Source organism: Aythya marila (genome assembly GCF_965140915.1).
Source record: "Aythya marila genome assembly, chromosome: 9".
Classification (NCBI taxonomy): domain Eukaryota; kingdom Metazoa; phylum Chordata; class Aves; order Anseriformes; family Anatidae; genus Aythya; species Aythya marila.
The window spans coordinates 16939759-16961358 of record NC_139050.1 but is presented as its reverse complement, the minus strand read 5'-3'; the positions used below and the strand labels follow the sequence as shown (position 1 = coordinate 16961358).

The 21600-nt window shown below is 46.7% G+C and overlaps 1 protein-coding gene across 2 annotated transcripts in view; it reads right to left on the bottom strand.

Annotated features, from left to right (window-relative positions):
• Positions 1 to 21600, bottom strand: part of DIS3L2 (DIS3 like 3'-5' exoribonuclease 2) — a 188458-nt gene that overhangs the window by 90416 nt on the left and 76442 nt on the right. For both annotated transcript variants that reach the window (XM_082766823.1, XM_082766824.1), the window contains one exon: positions 14907 to 15080. In XM_082766823.1, the coding sequence (XP_082622949.1) occupies positions 14907 to 15080 (174 nt within the window). The remainder of the gene's footprint in view (positions 1 to 14906; positions 15081 to 21600) is intronic.

Genomic DNA, 21600 nt, shown 5'->3' with positions numbered 1-21600 from the left:
GCCTTGCAGATAGAGGAAAAAGATACGGTCCCTAATTGTAGAGCTAAATTAACCACGAATAACCCACAGCCCCATGCATAAGAGCATGTACTGGAGCATCTGTCACTCCATTAGCACAGCTAGAGTGGAGCAGAGGCAGTGAAACACTCACAAACCAGGCTGTGTGATAACTAAAGCAGGGGTGAGTCTTCAATTCTCAGTGCAGATGCTGAAGGGTTGCGGTAATTTTTAACATCAATGTTGCAGATCATGCACCAAAGGGAAAATCAGGTTCAATACAAAACACTAAGCAAGTTAAAGAATAAAAGAGCTCCCAATTAGCTAATTAGATTGAGCAAATCAATGTGGTGCTTAGGAAAAGCTGAACACCCCTCCACATGTGCTGCAATACCCGGAATAACCAGCCTTGCCCTGGACACCTTACAGAATTTGTGTCCCCCAGCAGTGGGTGGCAGGGACACTGGGAACGTATCGAGATAGACCAGAGTTATGGTCTATGGCCACAGAGACAAGACAAAATATAGCATCTGACCTCAGGCATCATCGTTTTCAAAGCACAGAGACCTAAAATATGGAGTACTCAGGAAAAAAAATACAAAACCCCTTCTGAAACTCCTGCTTAGGGCCTCCCTTTACTCTGGGCCTACAGGAGGGTGCTCCTGAGCACGGTGGGGAATGTGAGGCTAGACCCAAAAGAGTGGTGAATACAGCAAAGGAACGGGTTTGCTGGTTTATTTTGCTTTTATCTTAACATTTGGAACAAATTCGGCCCCTCCCAAGGTCAAAGATCCCCAAGCACAATGGTACAGGCCCAGGCTGCCAAGGAGGAGATCAGCCAGCTGCTTTTCTTCTCGCCGCAGAACGACTCGGATCACGGTGGCACCTCCCTTCTGGAGATGTCTAAACGAGAGCACATTTGTTTTTCTTACCACACAGCCACTGATATCCTCCTGGGGTAGCAGAGGTGGGAGGGGAAAAATCACAGCGAACCTTTAAATGAGCAAGCGTCGCACGGAATCAGCAAGCCTCCGTCTTTTTGCACGGGTGCTTGCACAGCGAGAGCGGTGGCTCTGTCTTTGCAGGCCTATCACTTCAGTGCTTAAATGCTCTGGGTGGTATCTGTTGGTGTCAGACAGCTGGCAGCGTGTATTTATATAACTCCACCAGGCACACTAAATAGAGATTTTCAAAGACATAAAAATCACTAAAGCACTTCACTCCCTTCCGAGACTTTGAAAATCTTTTAGAATATGCTCGCTTTCAGATTGGACAGCAAAGCCGCCTTAATCCCTCGACGCACGTTAGTTTCTGAGCCTTCACATGCATCCAAACAAATTACAGATCGTGACACTGAAAGATATCAAATCTTTTCAACTACACGGTCGGCTTTGATCTGTTGGTGTCTAGCCGTCCGGCAGCAGGAACCAACTAATTTGTAAAGGCTTGCAAGCATCCTCGCTTCCAGAAATACGGAGCCCTTAAAGTCCCAAATCCACCTAGGGCTGGAATTGCAGGATCTCTCCTCCCCAGGGTACTGCACCTCAGGGAGCTGTGTGTGCACAGGTACAGCCACCACAAGCAGCTTGCGGGCGGGCACGCGTCCCCGCACCGTGGCTGCCCCCCAGCCACCTCGAGTAAATCTCCCTTCAAGCTCCTTAATTTAAAAGAGCAAACAGCACCAAGCAGAGCCTAATGGCTTGATTTCCGCTGACGAGTGACCAAGAAAAAGGTTAAAAGAGCTTCTTCAAAGAGAAGGCGGGTTCCCGTGGCACGGGAAGAGATAGCTGAGCCCAGATGTTCGGGGCCCGCAACCGCAAGCCTCTGCCACCCATTGCGAATCGTAGCTGCAGGCAGTTTAAAGATTAGCAGATTGGTTTCAACAACGTGCATATTTGCAGCCTGCCCTGGAAAGAAGCGAACAGAAAAAGGCGGGTGCCAAATCCCAAACACATTTAGACAATGGTAGCAACGAGCAGGGCTGCTTTGCCGAGATGTGTTTGGCCGGGGAAGGCTGCTGCAGAGGTCGGTGGCCCCGGTTCAGAGCACACAGAGCGGGGCTGGGGGTGGCCCCAGACCCCTGGGCAATGCCTGGTGTGGGGCTCGTTGCCGCTCGGGGTGTGCTGGCCGGGCTCCCGCAGCCCCTTCGCGTGCAGGCACAGCTCTCAGCTGGGATATTTAAGCTCACAGATGCAGAGTTGAAGAGGGGTCCAGGCAAACAGTGAATTAGCATTTCTCAGCAGCACCTCTACGTGCAGCACAGCTGGGACGTGTTTTACCACCAGGCTCAGATCCGCTTCTCCTTTCAAACCGCTCGAGGGACTTGAACTTGTAGCTTGTCACGGGCAGCTTATTCTGGGCACAGACTGCAAGGTGAGGTAAGAAAGTCACTGAGCGAGTAACACAGGGAACGATACTCCTTGGCACAAGGGCCCTGCAGAAACGTTGCAGGCCAGGTAGTCGGTGGGACAAGAGACGCTGATTTGCAAGCAGAGCTGAAAATCCGTGGCAGCGAGATAATTCTGGCACAAAGGAGTACACCTGACTAAAATTTTCTAAGTGAATTCTGCTTACCAGTAATTGCATTATTAAGTGTGATGAATTATATTTCTGGTTTTCAGTTTTTATTACTGGAGAGGTTTCAGATGGCTACAGGAACCGGGGCTGGCATGTGGGAAAGAAAACAATCCGACGAGCAATGGGACTGCAGCGCCGGGCACGAGTGCAGCACCCCCACGTGTGCTCCTCCAGGCAAGCTCTCAGGAAGGCCCAGGGCTCAGCTGTCGCCTCTTGCTTTTCCTCCAGCCCCGCCACTGTCACCTTTTATCTCTGGACGTCTTCAGAGCCTCCTCCAGTCCCAGGGCACACCAGCAGCAGGCAGAGACAAGGGACAGGAGGAAAGGCTGGGGGTGGGCAGCGCAGCTGCCCCCTGCCCCACAAATTGTCCCCTTCCCTTGGCACCTGCTCCAGCCCAGGTCCCCCGGGAGCACCCCAGAGGCAGGCTGACAAAACCCAGCTGGGTGAAGAAATAACATTGCTCCCGGCTATGCTGCAAGTGTGCTCAGAGAGGAGGAAGGAGCCATTCAAATTCCTCCACTGGCCATGCTGGCCGGCTGTACAATACCCCAAAGGCTACACAAAGATCCAGGGGAGATCAGACCACATTTCTGAGCGTAACCAATAACAAACCCAACCTGCCGTGGGTTGTATGGCTGAACCTCGAGGCAACAGCACTTCTCATGCACCTGCTAACAAAGACGTTGCTTAAGCACAAGCAAATATCCCGGCTGCACGCAGGCATATTTGCATTGACCACAGGTAAATACAAATTGGCAGCTGTCGCCGGCTTCTGGAGGGCTGCCAAGGTGACCTTGTGGATTAAGCAGCCCGATCATTCCTCTCCCCCCCCCTTGCTTTAAAAGCCCCGTAGGAGCCATCTCTCATTGTCATTGCACCTAATAAAAATCTGTTTTATTCATTTAAAATTGTCAAAACATACTTTGTAAAAGTAATGAGATGTTCCAAGTCCGTTCGTTCCAACAAACACACGAGTTGGTTAGTGAAAGGAAACTGGTTTAGGAGATAGAGACGCACACAGAGTTAAGAGATTTTCCGGTCTTCGTGCTGAAAAGGGCTGGAGATAAATGTGTGTCCTGTAAGAAACCCCCAGCCTCCGCACGCTAATCAAAAGGAAACATTTCAGTGTGCAAACTTCCACTTCTTACGGGAGCTTCTTTGTCCGAAACCCATGGTTAACGCGGGTCTGCAGAGGTGCACTTGCTCTGGCTTGGAGTTTCTGCTGATGGAAGAAGAAAATCTTCTTCTCCCTCCTCCTGGTGGCCAGAGGATTTGTGCACTGGATCTGGGCTGCGCCTAGGAGAGTTTTGGGGGAATGGCTCACACGGAGCGCAGTGGACCCGCACGTGCCTCTCCTGCTGCCCACACCCTGCTGAAGCCCCTTCAGCACCGCTGCAGGCACAGCTCGCACGCTGGCCCCGGCTGCCATTTTGCAAATCGACCCTCTGGGGAAAAAATGTGCAGAGCAAAGTGCTCCGTTTATTAGACAGCGACGACAGCGTGCACATCTACAAGCTGGAATATCAATCCTAATTTAAGGAAAGCTAATTAAGTGCCGTTTCTCTTTGTACACCTTAAGGAAGCCTAATTAAAGTGGACGAGCGTATCTGCAGAGCAGTTGGTCTTCTTACCTTTAACAGAACCTAAAATAAATGGCTATTGCAGCAGGAGAGGTAAGACAAACAGTCTGTTAGTGAGCTAGAATTACCATCACGGTAATTAAAATGCTCGCAGGTCACAGGACTGCAACGGCAGTTTGTTTTTCTCTGTGTAAATAAGTCCATCCATGCAAAGGTATTCACGAGAGTCAGCAGAGAAAACAGCGTACAGTCAGTGCTGCAAGGTTAGCTACAATACATCAGTACAGCTTTTTGCCAGCTGAAATCATTCAAAAAGTCAATGAATCAGTTGGAGCTCGCCGTAAAATACAGCACAAGGAGCTCACAAGTCCCAGTGGTCAGTGCTCCATCGTCGCTCGAGTGGAAGCCTGCTTGCCCCACGACGAAGCACTGCATTTGTAAGCTGCAGCAGAGGCGAGGTTCCCCGTTTGGCCGGTGGTTGGGTGAAGGTTGGGGGTTACCTGCGTGATTTTTGGTGAAAGCAGCTCGATGCTGCTAATGCAGGAGAGCAATGGTTTGTGCACAAAGCAGCGCCACGCAGCCGTGCAAACCCTGCTAGCACAACTGGACGGCCTCCCCAGGCAGCGGCGTGCCAGCGGAGATGCTGAGCCCAGATCTGCACCACGCTAACAGACGCCAACAAACTGTGAAACAGTTCAGGGAACTGCGTGTACCTGCCGGGACGTCGGAAAGCCCTCGATGAAGCAAGATGTTGCCCTCACCAAATTGTCCTTTCTCAGGAGGCAGAGCCCTAAAGAAGGGAGCAGACACCGGCTGTTCAGGATCCAGGGAGGGCTGGTGCCTCTGACAGCAAGCCCGAGCACCTAAGGAAGGGGCTGAGCAGGGAACCATCAATTTTCTCCCAACAGGGCAAAGAGGTTGAAGTGGAATTAAGGTGCCTGAACACCTTACTTACCTCCCTGCCCTGACTGTCTCCCTGAGGCAGCCTCGTGCAGCGATCAGGGGTCATTCACCAAAAGTAAAGCATCCGAAATGACTACAAAAGACAAGGAATCCACCACAAGCCACACCATCCGCTAGCAGGGAGAAGGTGGCTGCAACCTGCTGGCTGTGAATCCCCGACAGGCAAACAGCGCGTGGCTGCAGATTCAACCAGCTGGGCGACCACCAAATGCTGACCTCCCGTCCTGCCCCGGCTCCTGCTGCCAGCCCGCAGTCCCACCACTTGCTCCTGAAGCACCTCCTGAAATCTTTCGCAGAAGCATCACCCGATTTCCAGCACCCACGCTGCTGCAGCTGGAGAGGAGACGGCAATGACCAGCGTTTTGTTTATTGTTTAGAGGCATTATGAGCATCACGAGCCTCCTTTCAAGTTGACTATGTCAGTGCTGAGACATTTACAGTAAGAGTGACTGCACGTCTAGACACTTGCAATGCATTTACATTCTTCTAGGGCCTCTTCAGATTGTCCTGTTCGCTTCACTTTGTGAGTGCAGACAATAGCTGGGTGGGACCGAGAGCTCCGCAGCCTGGTTTACCCTTATTAACTTCACTTCGAAGCTGGCTTTTTAGAATTAAGCAACGAAGGCACTTTTAGAGTCCTTAGGCTCTTCAGGTCATTTCTAAGAAGCTGCTGAGCTCTATCATGGAAAAGCTAAACAGACATCATTTCTCAGAGCTGGAAAGAGTTGTTTTAATTTGGAAATAGGCATCCTAGAGCTGTCAACTCACTCCAGCGAGAGCTACAAACGTTTTTTCACACAACAGCCCAATTGTTATGGCAACTGCAAAAATCAAATCTCATTCCTCAATCCCAAGTAAACCCAACTTGACCACGCTGTCTGTGCAGGTTCGCTATGAAGTGCCAATAAGCATGGGACCCGTTCCACCGATGTTCATCACTCAGATGGGTATGAAACAATTTGCAGAGAGAAATCACAGAGAACAATCAGTGCCTGAACATCGGGATTTCGACATCCCACTCCCAAAGTCATCTATTACGTGTGGTGTCTACCACATTTGTCACACTTGATGTGGATATTTCAGTTAAAGCCCTGGAGTGGCTGCTTCCAAGATGAATGCTTAAAAGGAATATATTAAAAAATACGCACGCAGTAGAATTGCCCTGACAAATCTCTGAAGGCACTCTGAGTGCCCTGCAACACACTGACAAAGACACATGACGCACCACAAAACTCTCTTTGCAGGGAGCATAAATTTCAAAACAAAGTGAAATTATAAAATAATTGGAAGCAAAAACTGCCCCCTCCAAACACTAATTATACAAATCCCACAGAACTCCAGCACACCATAAAATGCATCAAAAGCCCAACTTTATACATCAAACCTGTGCTGTTCTTTTTAATTTCTCTGTGTTTATGTTTTAGCTAACATCTTGTTCTGGTTCAGCAAACAGACCTTGGTCCAAGAGAGCGGCTAACAATGGCTCCTGATGTATTGTACTTCTACAACAATAAACATTTACATTTTCACCAAGGGCTGCTCGCTGGATTGCCGAACCGGAATCAATTATTCCTCCTGTGTATTTACGGCCTCAAAGTAAGGAGGAAGAAGGTAAAAAAAGAGCACTGCAGTCTTGGAACATAACAAAATGGTTTGAAAAGCCAACATATATATAACAGAGATCAGAGTGTCTGAGAGACCTAGCACCAGCAATACTTCCTACAAGTCATGCTGTAATTGTGCCACAAATATAATGAGGTCTCTGCACCACCACTATCCCACGCAAGAAGGTGGAGTGTAATTGAAAATGCACTTGCATTATATAAACTACCTTAATCATATATGCACCGAGCTAGAAATGGAAGAGACGTTAGGTCATCCAACCCCCATAGGTCAGAGCTGGGCTACACTTGACAATACATTTGCGAGGACTTTCTCCAGTATAGTATTAAGCATCTTTCGTGATGGAGTTTCCAGTACTTTCTTTAGCACTGCAAGCTACATTCTATTTTAGGTTGGACAGGAAAGGTTTCCTCTTTGTCTTACCTTAGTTGTCCTCATAACACCCCTTTGTGTCCTCCCACCACCTTGAGTGATTCTCGCTTCTTTTTTGTCCACGTATTTTAACCGTTAACTACGTCTTTCACAAACTTCTAGTTTCAGTGTTGGCAAACAGACACTGTGCAGTTAATCCTTTCTTTCAAGCCAGTCCCTCAGCTCCCAAAATACCTTAGTTAGTCTTCTCTGGACTGCCCCACTTCTTAACCGTGCTGTGATGTCTCCAGGACAATTCTGCTTCACACAGAAAATACCTTCAGGTGTGCCACCTGCATTATGCTTGTTTCTGTCTTTTTGGAGAGTGAGGATCTGAGAATAACCTGGGAACAAGGATCCATCAACCAAAACCTTCAGGGCAGACAGGTCAGAGAGCATACATTGCTCACTCAACAGCTTACAGCACAGACCTTGAAAAAAAAAGGATTTATTTTTCAAGAAAACAAATGTTTTCTCAGCTTTGATGACAAAAGTGTCCTTCTCTCCTGAAGCACAAGGAACCAGGGGAGCTGGAGCTAGATGATTTTTAAGGTCCCTTCAAACCTGAGCCACTCTATGAACCATGAAACTGGGACAATGACTATGGTACGCTGTCTTACAGGCACCATTTCCTATATGGATGACAAAACCCCGCTCACAAAGGCCAGACAAGATGTGGAAAGAAAGAGCTCTGCAAAGACATGAAAGGAGGGCTGAGATGAGACCCCACTGCGAACACCACATTCTGTAAAGGTGTAAATAGGTCTCCTAGTAGTCGGGATCAGAATGAAGCCATGAAGAAAACGTTGTTCCTTGTAATGACCAGCCTGTTCTAGTATCAGTGACTGGCCCTGAAATACCACGATGGGATATACAGCCTCACCTACTTCAGTTCTTCATCTACAGCACCAGAGACATGCCCTGGCTGACAGCAAGTCTTGGATCTCTCTACTTGTGTCTATGTACGTGGTATCCGACCTGTAGTGAGAGAACAGCATCTGTGGGATCAGGGAAAGTGGCAGTATCCAGTACCTCTGAACTGGGCAGGCCACCTCACACAGACAAATCACAGAATTTCTAATCACAGAATTAGAAAATGTGACAGGATGGGGCACTCTTCTGCAAACTGCATGCACTTAAAGCCCACCTTGTGACCCACTAAAATCCAACAAGAAATGGACATGTTCCCAAACTGATTTAAGCTTTTTATCCTCTTCTCCCTGTTATTCCCTCTATAAAATAAGCAGCCAGACAGGAACAAGACTGTATATATAGCAGCCTAGTTGCAAAAGTTATTACTGTTTTCCACAGCGAAACACTCTTAACTAAGCAAGCTTGGTTTTGATGGCCTGCAATATCAGCACACAAGAACCCTGTCCAACTGCACACCACTGATTCCACTTCAAGCTGCACTTCCAATGACCACACGCGCCTTCCTGTAAGGAAAAACACCCGTGGTGTTGCCAGTGTGTCTGCACACCAGCCACTGGTAACAGCAGCATCTGACAGCAAACACCATGCATCATTTTGCACAAAACAGTGTCACCACAATTGCTGTAGCTATAGTGTAGTAGAAAATGTTATGAAAACAGAGCGGAGGACCTGAGGAAGCCAACTGAGTGTCAGGAGCAGGGAGCTGAATCACATCACTCTGACAGGAGAGCTGTTTTGTTCGGATTTACTTACTCAGCTAATGGGTGAGTACTGTGCTAACGCTAGCTCTCCTCACCGATCCAAGGGCTCTGTTCCCCCGGCTGCCCGGACAGCAGAAGTACCAGAGCAGGTACGGACATCGTCACACTTCTGGACTCGGTCCTGCTAGAGAGGGACTAGGTCTGACATCCTTAGACACCGCTGAGTAATCCTTTGTGTGCCTTCTTTCTCCCTATGGAGAACATTGAATTAGTCACAGAACAGCTCGGTGCCCAGCGAGAGGGCAGAGATCATAATCTGGCCCTGTTTGTGGCTCTGCTCCACGCCAAGATAACAGTCAGGTCTGCAGCAATGTTGCTTATACATTTGCTAAACAAGCCATTTCTCAGTTTCCATCAGAAACCAGAGCATTTTTACATATCCTATTATAGCTGAGTAAGTCTTGCTCTACTTAACACTAGCTTTTTGTAGTGGAAAATCTCCAGGAAACAAGCTGTTTAATGACGTTTTATCTGACTTGCACTCATTTCAAACTAAAGTATTCCACCTGCCTTGCAAAGACATCTGTTTCAGAGGCTGATTGCTTTCCTCCAACTCCTTGCTCAGCTCAAGGCTGCCATTTTTTATTTTTATTTATTTAACCAGCACCTCTCATTTTATCAGCCAATAACCTGCTTGGGTAACTACAGCAAAGAACACGCTGTCAACCCTTTCCTATAAGCAGGGCTAATCCCTGTTAATAGCTGCACCACACCTTGAGGAAGAATTGGCAGGAAGAACCACGGTGCAGGTACTGCCCTGCTGCCAGAGCTTCCCCCTGACAAACAGTGCCAACCACCGAGCTTCCCCCCGCAGCAGGACGCAGAGACACAGCCCAGCGCTTTTCCCCCCTTATCAACCAAAGGAAGGATGCTACATTTCTGAATGGGCAGCCCAAATTACCATTTAGCCTTTAATAGCTTTGATAGCTGTAGGTCAGTTGCAATTTAGGTCACGGCGTATTGAAATATCAAGATGCAAACTTTAGCTGAAAGCTTCATTGCACTCTTTGTCTGCAAAAGCAAAGTTCATTAACTCTGCACTAGCAAGGAAGCAAGTGAGCATTAATTGTCCCCTGCCAATGCTGTGGATCCTTGCTGAGCCCCAGTGTGATGCCCTCCAGGCCTGTCAGCAGCCAGAAGGCTGCTAAATAAAAACAGCTCATGCTCCATACAGGAGGAATAGAGTTTTGCTGCTTTTCAGAGATCTCAGTAGAGAAATGTGTTGATGGGAATGTCACAAAGCTCAAAGGGAAAAGCAAAGTCCTGCACCTGGGGAGGGATAACACCACACACCAGTATAGGCTGGGGGCTGCCTGGCTGGCAATTTCGGGGCTCACCAGTACCAGGAAGACATCAAAATACTGGAGCAAGTCTGCTGAAGGGCCTCAGTGATGATCACTGGATTGGAGTGTGCGACTTCAGAGGACAGGCTGAGAGCTGGGACTGCTCAGCTTCGAGAAGAGAAAGCTCAGGTGGGGACATCTTACCCGTGTCAAGAAATACTTGATGAGAAGGAGCACAGATGACTAAGTAAACAGAGCCCAATTCTTCTCAGTGTATCTAGCGACAGGATGAGAGGCAATGGGCACAAAACACAGAATTGGAAAAAAAAAAAAAAAAAAACAACACCTTTTTACCATAAACATGCTCAAACCTCAGAATAAGTTGTTCAGAGAGGTTGTAGAATCTCCATCTCTGGAAATACTCAGAAACAAGCTTGACACAGCCTTGAGCAACCAGGGTTGCAGTAGATGATCTCCAGAGGTTCCTTCTGACCCCCATCACCAGTGATTCTCATGAGTTCTTAAAGTTCAGAGCCTTTCATCTGAAGTCAATCAGTTTCTGCTCCTCAGACCACATCCATCTTGTAGATATTTCAGAGTTTCTTGCCACAGCACCCTTTCTCTGCTCAGTATTTTTAGCTCATTGTTTTGTATTTTGCCAGCTGAGAAACTGCAGTTTGTAATTTTACCTTCAGCTTCATATTTCTTCTTAAAAGTGAATACAATGTCCTGTTTATAATAATAAAATCACTAGTTGGCAGGATGACACCAAATGGAAAAAGAGAAAGCAACTGGAAAATTTAGAGCAAGCAATTTTGAGTGCCAAGTTTCACATTTGTAATAGTCCAGCGGAGGTCAACAGGCTCACTTATTATTAGGCAAATGGTAAAGAAATAGATATCCTCAAGTTCTTCTATGTTAGACTATATAAACCATCTCCACTTGAACAGGCTCTAGTGCTTTCCAAAAGAGTGATGTTATACATTTTCCACAGTAACACCAACAATGGGAGACATGCAAAAAGGCAGAACTGCTTTGCAAAGAACGGCCTTTTTTCTCTCTCCAATATTTAGGTTTTTGTTTCCCACTATGATCGGACTTTCCTGGCTTTAGTTTCTTGTCCCAGTTAAGCAGTAAAGGAAACAAAAAGATATGAATGAAATTAGAAACATTTGGAACAAGTCTTAGAAATAGCTTTTGGGTTTCTTGGATTCCTGGCTACACCTCTTCAAGTGGCTTCCTCCTCCAGTCCCCCATCTGCTGCGCCCACCTCTGAAATTTGCATTTCCTCCTTTGCACTGACCCTCTTCTGTTCACAGGCTGTGCTTTGTCCCGTACCACTGAAACACTAAGTGCAAAGCAAAGCAAACAAGGAAATGAATATTACATGTTGAAACACTGGAAACGATGGGAAAATGGTCGAAACTTTGCACCCATCAAAATTTGTCCTTTTAACACTAATCCTCCAGCATTTCTCTAAAAGCAGAAACCAAACATTTCTCACACTTCTAATGAGAAGAATACCAACTCCGGTCAACCTGAATAATAAGATAGTCCAGTCCCATCTGTATTATCACATTTAATGTCTCTGGAAGGCAAGTTTCCTCAACCAGGCCATTCTGATACTTCAATGAAACTTCACGCTCTCTGTACAATACAACTGTGGTATGTAATAGAGATATCTAATATTTGCCTGGTGCTCTTCATTAGAAATTTTCAGTGTTCCTTACAAACAATTAAGCTGGGAGTGCCCATGAAATACCTGCCTCATTTCACAAATAGATAAAACCATCCAGGTAAAAAGCAGATGTCCATGACAAAAGTGAGCATAACTGGCAGAGCAGAGAGTTAAATCAGCGGAAAGGTTTCAAAGCCATCCACGAGGTTTGGATCTTTTCTGCCTTAAGTAATATTAAAATATTATGTAAACCTTTCTTTGTGAGCCATTACTGGAGAAACGATGAAAAAAAGATCTCCTGGAAGCAGTTCTGCAGAGGCTATGTAGGTGAGATCACAGTTGCTATCCAAACAGACTATGCATGGCAAGAACACGCTTCCTGTAAAACTGAAAGACTTGCAGAAGATCAAGGAACGTATTTACAAGATGGCATGGCCAAAATATCCTTCCCTCCTCTTGCCCAGCCTCAGCAGATCAGTGAAACACATTGCCTTGCTTTCATCTAAAACCACTCTCACGAATGCCTCTGGTACAGAACCTCTGCCTCAGTGCTCTGCACGCTGGCTCGCACGCAGACCTGACCACACCAAGGACACGGCTCAGCAGAACACAGAAATTGCCTTTCGAGGAGGAGAGAGTCATTTCACGTGGTGAAAAGAAACTACAAAAATTTATCTCAGGAAGAGGGAATACCAACAACCTGAAACTTTGCTCAGGTCTCAGCTCCATATCCCAAAGGCTTAATTAATAACGTTAGAAAATTTACATTACTGTTTTACAAAACCAGAAAGGATTTACTACGAACAAGAGTATTTTAAGCCAAAGTCAAATTTATGTTTACCGTAGTCAGGTGAACAACGTGTAAACTGGATTAGGACGAGCTATTTAGAAGTGTTAACATGACCATTTCAGGAGGCCTTTACTTCACTATAATTTATCTAATAATATCCTCTCAGAATATTTACAGTGCTGTACAGTAGCCTGGGAGATCAACATGCACGAAGTAAAGCTGGGCGCTCAGAGGCAGGTGGTGTTGAGCAGTGCATGAGCACCCCTGGAAAGCAAGGCACAGCTCCCACGTACATCCAGCTCAGGTGCCTGGCCTCTGGATGCTGTCTTGGGCCAGCGTGTAGCAGCCATTTGTACTACACCACAGACCACAAGGCACTTACCGACAACAGTATGAACGCTAACATTTAATGCCAAGGTAAAGCTGAGCACTTAGATGTGTCAGGAAGTCTCTCAACATCTCATGGGAGAGACCAGAAGAGAAGGCAGCCAGGTCTCCAGCTGCAGGGCTCCACTCAGTTCACGCTACATCTACTCATAAAACTCAGCTTTTCTGGGTAGACAAACCTCTCCCTATCATGAAACAAGTAAGATCCATCTGTATTTTACTTTTCATAGCTAGAAGCCTCATGTTATCTTCCTATGTGTTTACACCACAAACTAGTTAGTCAGCAGTGGGGCAGTTGACATGAAAAGGATTAGTACACTAAGCTCAAATAATTGTCTTAAAAATCTTGACTGTTAAATGTTTATATTTGAGAGGATCAAAAGGCAATCTTCTTTGTAGTGTGCACTGCGGTCGGGAAGGGGCAGAAAGGGATTTAAATGGCTTAACTGCAAAACTGTTATCACCTTGATAAGTCCCAGTGCAATAATTCAGCAATAAAAGGAACAAATGCACTTGGAATTTGTTTCCAAAAATGATTGTCTGACTGGAGACAAGTCAAGCTCTTTATTTGCTTGAAAGAACTTGGTCAGAAGAAACAGCGAAAGCTACTGAAATGTAGTCAAGAATATAAAAATAAGCACTTTCCAGTGGCTTCTGAACTGCAGCTTTCAGTATCTTTTTTTTTTTTTTTTTTTTTTAAGCTAGTTGGAGTCTCCAGTCTGGATCTGGTATCTGAGTGTGGCCACTAGTCCATCAGGAGCACAATCCTCCCTTGAATTATTCCACTGTTTGGCAAGTGAACTCCAGTGAAGCTGAAGCAGTGGGAAGGTCACAGGCCGCAGTGCAGGATTAGGTCCAAAGTAACATCTGGAGTCCAGGTACAGACACAAACGGCTGCAGCTGATCAGCTTACCCACTCCAATTGCTAGCTCCCATGCCAACAACAGATAAAGTAAGGAGAAGAGCTTTAACCACTGCACACACTGTCTTGAGGGGTCATGCTCATGGGGTTGTTTCACCCTGAGGACATGCAAGAAAGCAACATTATCCTGAGCTGCTGAATCTGTTAGCCATGACACAATGAGACCTGCCAACCGAGACAGGATGCTCAATTATCCGTGTGGGAGTGGAACACACCGTATCATCCTAATAACACATTTATTGTTTTGCTTTCTTGCAGCTTCCTTCCTTTACTGCAAATGGAGGTTTGAAACAAACTACTCTTCTTTTGTCTTTAAATCTTTTCTAGCAGAGAGGTCTCTGAGCACAACAAATTATTATTGTTATTATTTGAGCAGACCATCAATGTCACAGCATCCACCGCCGTGGAGTTCCCAAAAGCCAACGGGAGCATCACAAAGTTGCAGGGATGGGTAATGTGAGGTGGGTGCACAGCATGAAGATGCCAGGACTAAGTCTGCCAGCTGCTAACCTGATCAAGAGCCATCAAGCTCCCCGTGACACCAGCTCTTCAAAACAGAGAACAACGCGGAGACTAGACAGGAAAACGCAGGACAGTCTCTACCTGTGCTTAAGTTTCAAAGTAACAATGCCCAAAGTCATTCGATCTGCCAGGCATTCAGAAAATATCTGCTATAAAACGACCACTAAAATACGTAATACATTCCAGACAAAAACATAAAGCTTTCAGATTAGGTACCAAACACCAAATTTTCAGTTTTCAATAGTTCTTTTTGAGAAAAAGTCTCTTTCCCTCAAAAAATACTTCTTCAAACAACTGATTTTGGGGGTTTGTAGGTAGTTTCAAAAGCATTTTTTCCAAGTTAGCACAGGTAACACGTAACACAGTACATGTAATAAAGTCTGTGCCTCTCCAAAATGTGATGAAATCAAAACAAATCAAAACAAAAGAATGCTGCAACAACCCAAGGAAGATTGACAGACCAAGCTTTTTGCTGTTACCTTAAATCTCTTCTTTTGGCCAGCTCTCTTGGTGAGATAGACCAGGGAAGGCTTTGGGGAAGACATTCCAGGGCTTCGGGGGAAAAGTCCGAGAAATCCACTCCGTACTCTGTCAGGATTCCTTCTGTTTCCGGCTCGATCTCCCCTGCTTGACCAAGACTTTTGGCCAGCTGCCTGCAAAAAGAAGGAAAGGGTTGCTTTTTTAAGTGTGTAATCACAACTCTTGCATTGTTACCATCTCTGCAGAGAGGTTGCCGAGCCCTCAAACATGCTCCTTCACCCATTCGCTTCTCCCTTTGTTTTGGCAGAGGACTTGGCAGGAATTCAGACCATACCATGACTTACGTCTGCTGGAGATGCAAAACATGAGCCAGACAGTACCCTGGACTGTTTTGTGTATTTCATTTTAAGGAGATGTTTTACATTACCAGGTTCTCGCAGAGGTAAAAGTGTCAAATTTTAGAAAACAACCACATTCAACAGGGACAATAAAAGTGCAGCTCTGGCTTTACAAAGGCTTCTTCCCTTGAGATCTTCCTTCCCTCACCACTTTAAATGTGGCTGAGCCCCACCACCTGCGATGGAGAACAGGTTCCCACCCAACCCCAGACAGCTCTGCAGAGGAGAGCTGCTGGGGAGCTCTGCATGCTGCTCTCCATCCCAAAAGAAACATTGCCCTGCCTAGGCAAAGAGATGCCCTGTGAAGACAGAGGCGTGAAGAACCCATGCAAACAGACGTGTCCCCAGTTTGTCATTCCATCCATTTCCAGTCTCTTTTCAGGACCTAAATGCTCTTTGTAGTTCGTTCCTTGGCTCCTAGCTAAGCAGAAGCCTCTGAATCACTATCAAACTGTAGAGGAGACAACTATTTAGAAGCAAGTCGTAGACAAGGGAAACTGTCCCACGTGCTGACAGCCTTTGCTGCAGTATTCTGCATGTGTGCAGATGCTTCTGCTGCTCTGTGATGCTCACAGAAAGTTCCCATCTGGCCCAGTGCAGACCCCACTACTCATCTCCCTGCGAGCTCTGGTGTCTGACAAGCGTTTGGTTCTGGATGCACCGTGCAAACCTGGGCTACCAAGGAGTGGGGCATTTGCTCCTTCCCTTCCTGGTTACAAGCATTGCAGGAGAACCTATCCCATGGTGGTTCTTCTCCCCTTTCTCATCCCCAGATTGCTCTACAGTACACAGAGGTAATGATTTTTTATTTTTTTTTAACACTTTTTTTCTTAAATATACTTCCATTAGGGTGAATGGCACATTACAGGCAATAGAGATAATGCTCCTGGTCCAAGAAAATTACAACTGAAATTAAGGCAAATCCATCAAAATATGACAAAAGAGAGGGGTAATAACACAGTGCAAACACAGCCACTCTAATAAGTGTTTTTCCACTGCATAAAATACACAATCATGATATTGATCCTTCTGCTTTAATTCTAATGAGTGAGAACAGGCACTAATTGCTTTCCAAAATTGGGGCCAAAACAGTGTGCTTGTCATTTGGACGAGCAAGATGCTCTCAGGGCTTCAAATGTGCCATAAAGCCACAGAACAAACCCCATCCGTGCAGCGCAAGCAAGCCCATCTTCTTTATGGGAGCAAAGCTATCTCTCTTCACGCCGGGAAGGGCTGCGTAATAAACCTGTCACGTTGGGTAATATGCTGAAAAGGATTGTGCGCTTTGTGGTGTGGTAAATTGTAGAGTTCACATTGCCCAGCTTTAAAATAAAAATGAAAACAAGGATAAAAGATATTTCCCTCCATTGTTTCAATTTTATGTACAAACTGTATGGCAGAAATACGTGCGCATTTGGCATCCAGGCTTAATTCTCCGTTTCTCCAGCTCGGTCCCAGTCTGATCCTTATTTTAATGTAAATAAACGAGGCATCAGTTTTATCTCCCTCTCTCTCAGCAGTAACAATAAACCAGAGAAATTACCACTTCATTTCCAACTTTTAATGCAGAGCTGGGAGACTTTGGAAGGATGAGTCTGCTGCCCCCCAGGAGCACCCTCACCAGCACCACGAGCACGGGGCCTGCGCTTCAACCTCGTGCCTTGCACCAAACTCCATAATGCAAAAGAAGAAATTTGACTCAGAAAACTTCCCTGACCAGATGGATCAGATTTATTATTATTATTATTAATTTTTGGAAAGAAAAAAAAAAAAAGGACACAGTGCCCTATCAAAAAGAAATGGCATATGCTTGAACTCTGGGTGCCCCTTCTCTCGGAAGGGCAGCACACTCAGAGGGTGGCTGGAGGTCCATACAACAAGTCATGGAAAGCGCCTTTTAATGCCAGAGTGCTTTCCAGCTCAGTTTTGAAACCCATGTTCTCTTGATCCGTTTACTGAAATTAGATTATGAACCATAAGGGGTTTACCCAGAGGTTTGATATAGGACTAATATTGTTTAATAGTAATTAACATTTGATTTACAGTGTTCCAGGGAACATTTCCCAAGTGCCTTGAAACAAGAAGTGTACAGCAGACTTTAATTGGGGCCATGTTACAGTCACACAGACATGATGACTTGCATCAGAGCAAAAAGCTGACAGGATAGCATGTGATCAAAGGTAACGCATATAGGATCATCGACGGCCCCGGAGTAACAGCCAGGCTCGCTCATGGGGCTCTGCAGCCACCAAGGGTAGCAAGAATAGTTCAAGAGGCTTATAAACAACAAGAGGCACAGGGCCCAGGGGCGGTCAGACACTCACTCCCCAGGAGTCACGGTGTCTGCGACACCCCAGGCCTGAGTGTGTTTTTTCTTCTCCAAAATGTTAGAATGTAAAAAAAATGATGATGGTTACAGACGTAAACATTTCTTTTTCTTTGACGTTGATGGGAGGGTATTAGAGCACCCTGGAGGGCCACTTTAATACCCTCGTGCTGACGTCAGGCACAGGTAGTACGCAGGCAGGGAAAGCACCGACAGGAACGTGCTGCAGTTGGGGCTTTGGGAGGCATGAAGTGAAGGGTACCAGCTGTATCTGCAAGCTCAATGAGCTGCTCTGAGCTGCCAGCTCACCACAGCTTGATCTCCCTTGGGAGTACGCCTGGGGCAGAGCCACCCTCCCACTGCCATCTGCCCCTGAGCGGTGACACCGATGGAGTCTATGCAGCCAGCCCTTGCCACAAACGTCCATTTGAGCCCTCTCCATTCCCCAGATTCTGCTGAAACTTGCCAACGTGGTCAAAGGTTACGTGATAAGAACTCTCCAAAAAGACCACACGTAATTATAGAAGGTTTGATTCTTTCTGAGAGCCAGGCAGGCTCCCAAACGGGAGAGAATAACTTCAGTAACAATTTAAAAACCTTACTGAGTCTGTCCCTAGAGCACACTTGTCCACAGTCATCGTACACAGAGGGCTTCTTTCAGCACTGGGAGAATCACAGAATCATGGAATGGGTTGGAAGGGACCTTAAAGACCACCCAGTTCTAACGCCTCCCACCAGGCTGCCCAAAGCCCCATCCAGCCTGGTCCTGAGCACCTCCAGGGATGGGGCATCCACAGCTTCTCTGGCAGCCTGTCCCAGTGCCTCACCACCCTCTGAGTAAAGAACTTCTTCTTTTTATCTCATCTAAATCTGCTTTTTTTTTTTTTTTTTTTCCAGTTTAAAACCATCACCTCCTATCCTACACACCCCTATCTTTCCTGTAGGCCCCCGTTAGGAACCCAAAGGCCACAGTGAGGTCTCCCTAGAGTTTTCCCTTCTCCAGGCTGAACAACCCCAGCTCTCTCAACATGTCATCAAAGGAGAGGTGCTCCAGCCCTCTGAACATCCCACATGTCAGTAAGTCATCACTCCTATGGGTAGTTTTGTGTGGGAGAGAGGACAGCAAGAAAGGCCACCAAGGAAGGCCCTCCAGGTCCCGGCGCTCACAGGCTGAGCTGCACAGGGCTGAGAAAGCCCTAAGCTCCCAGTCGAAGGTGGCTGCAGGGTGATGGAGCTACAGAGCTGTGTCCCCAAGCTGTCAGCACCTCCAGCTCCACTTCAGCCACCAGGCCACCCGCCACCAGAGCGGCATCGTGCTCCCCACACTGGCAGGGCCATCGTCCCACGCTGCAGATCAGGGTGGTGATCAGCTGCCCCAAGGGAACAGCTTTCCTCACAGACAACCACTTCTGAAAGGTGTTTTTCCAACAGAGCTATACTGCTCAGGGGTCACACCTTCGCTCCTGCCTCACCGTGAGCTGCCCAAGGTATCTAGTCATTGCCCCTCACAGCAAAATCCTTCTGGATTTCAAAAAGAATGGAATAAAATGCCCAGAAATGGAGGGAATTGAAGCTGCCTGGATGGTTTTGGGAAGAGCAATGAGTGAAACAGCATCCTGCAATGTTTCATTTTATTGCAAATCCCGTGACAAATCATGTCACCTTGACAGACCAATATCCAAGGCCCTGAGCAAGAGCAGCCACGAAACCCATGCATCACTTTGATGAAAAGCTACACAAAGGGAGTCTGTGATCCAATTTTTTATTTATTTTTAAATAGTTTAATCCATCATCATACCGTGGTGGCGAGAAGTAAAGACTCTACCTTAGCCATCTCCAAAAGTGTGGAGATGTCTGGACTAACACTCCAAACAGCCTTGGACTCCATCGCTGACAAAAGGTTCCCAGAAAAACAACTGTATGTGGCAGTACCTGTAATATTTATCTGAAAAAGGAGACTATTTTGGAGCTGTTCTGCTTTATCTGCTACCTGAGGCAGGTAGAGTTAAATGGCATTTCACAGACACAATAAAATCACATGGCATGCAGAAAGGAGCACGGCAGCACACACTCATGGCATCGCCAGCGGGACATGGAGCCACTGGGTCCTCCCTGCTCCTTCCCACAGCGTGGTCAGGGTGACAGGGTGGCCTTCAGAGGGGACCATGTCTCACTGGTGACCACCAGGTGGCAATCACGACACAGAAACACACCCCCTCCCCAAGGGGACCTCCAAGGGGCTGCCAGGTTTCCCCCTGTGCAGGTGACCCCCCTGGGTGGCCGGCGTCATGGAAGCCCTTGGCTAGGCCAACCCACTACTCCAGCCACACACGGCCAAATTGAAGACTAGAACATAGACAGTATGTGTATGGAAACACAGCTCAAGTTCCCAAGGGAAAAGGAAAGCGAGGAAGGTGCACAACCAGCCTGTGGGAATTCAGCTGCAGGATGGAAAGTACCTGAAAACACCCAAAACATCCAGGAGAAATTACTGCCAACTTCAGCGGGAGTTTTCCTTGTTGCACTGCCAGTAGACTTCCATGGCACAGCATGAAGACCCACAGGCTCCTTTAGTCCAGACACCTTCAAAATCATGGTGGTACCACCAAAGGCATAACATGAAGTCTGTGGGCAGAACTAAGGGGCACACTGTCACAGCAGGGACTGTCCCCAGAGCTACAAGGAGCTACAAGTGCCTCATCCTTCCAATTCCCCTAGTGCAGACAGTGGGGATAGGAGCATTTGAACCCAAACAGCATGACAGTGCTACAAGGGGCAACAAGAACAGGAAGGAAAACTCACTTGACTGCCTGCTCAGGAACCATTATGTTAATGGCCCATTCTATCAAACAAGCCATAACAACTTTGCAGAATTGGCTGTGCCTGTATCAGAGAAGAAGAAACAGACCCGGGAGGATGTGGTGACAGCTCTCCAGTCAACAAAACTGAGGCTGGGGCTTCAGCTTCCTTACCTAGCCACCAGGCCATGAAAGTTCAGAAAACCAAGCATGCAATGAGCTGCTGGTCACCTGCTCACTTCTCCTTCAGGTGGGCCGTGAGTTGCAAGACAGCCAGCTTATAAATGAGCTCAAAAAACAAACATGAACTTTTGGGACCTTCAAGAGGTTTCCTTGTGTTGCAGTGTCTACACAAGCACATGTTTACAGCTTAAAGAAAAAAACAAAATGGGTCACCAAGGTTTTATGCTCCCATCTCGACAAGGCACTTACTGGAGTGCAACTGAGTCCCAAAGGAAACGACTATGTATGAAGACAATCATGGAAGTTTTCTTTCCTGACAACACCCTTTACATCTTGGAAACTACCAAAACATCCAGATGAGAATATACGATGCTGTCAGAAGCTCAAAATAAAGAAACGCATGTTAGCCAAAGAAGAAAGACATTAGCCCATCCTCCTAATTTCCCCTGTTTCTGCTAGAAAAGGGGGTTGTTCATGACAAGATGTCAAGCAGTACAATCACCCTCCAGCCTTTTCTCCGTTGGAGTCAGACGACAAAAAACCTCTGCCAGTATGAAACTTAGTCACAGTGAAGTTCACAGCACAGCCAGCCCCGAGTTAAGTGGGGCTGAAAGGGAGGCCACTTCAGTTCATGCACAGCAGTTTAGCTAGGAAATACGGAGTGACCTAACCGCTCATGTGGCTCTCAAGAAGCACATGTGAAACTTGCTATTACTGGGCACACAAAGCAGCCACAAATGATAACGAACTCAAAAAACAAAACAAAAACAACCCTCAGGGAAACAGGGACTTCAGTTTAGTTTACTTTACTTTTCGTCTTAGGGCTGATAGGTCCCTGCCAACACAGTTAATTAAAAAAAAAAAAAAAAAAGAAGCTTTATGTAAGTTTTAAGTTTTACCAGCAGTTTGAGTTGAGGACTCTAAACACTACTGTGCTGACACTGTACATCATCTGTGCTACCCCGTCACAACAGTTTTGCAAGAGGAA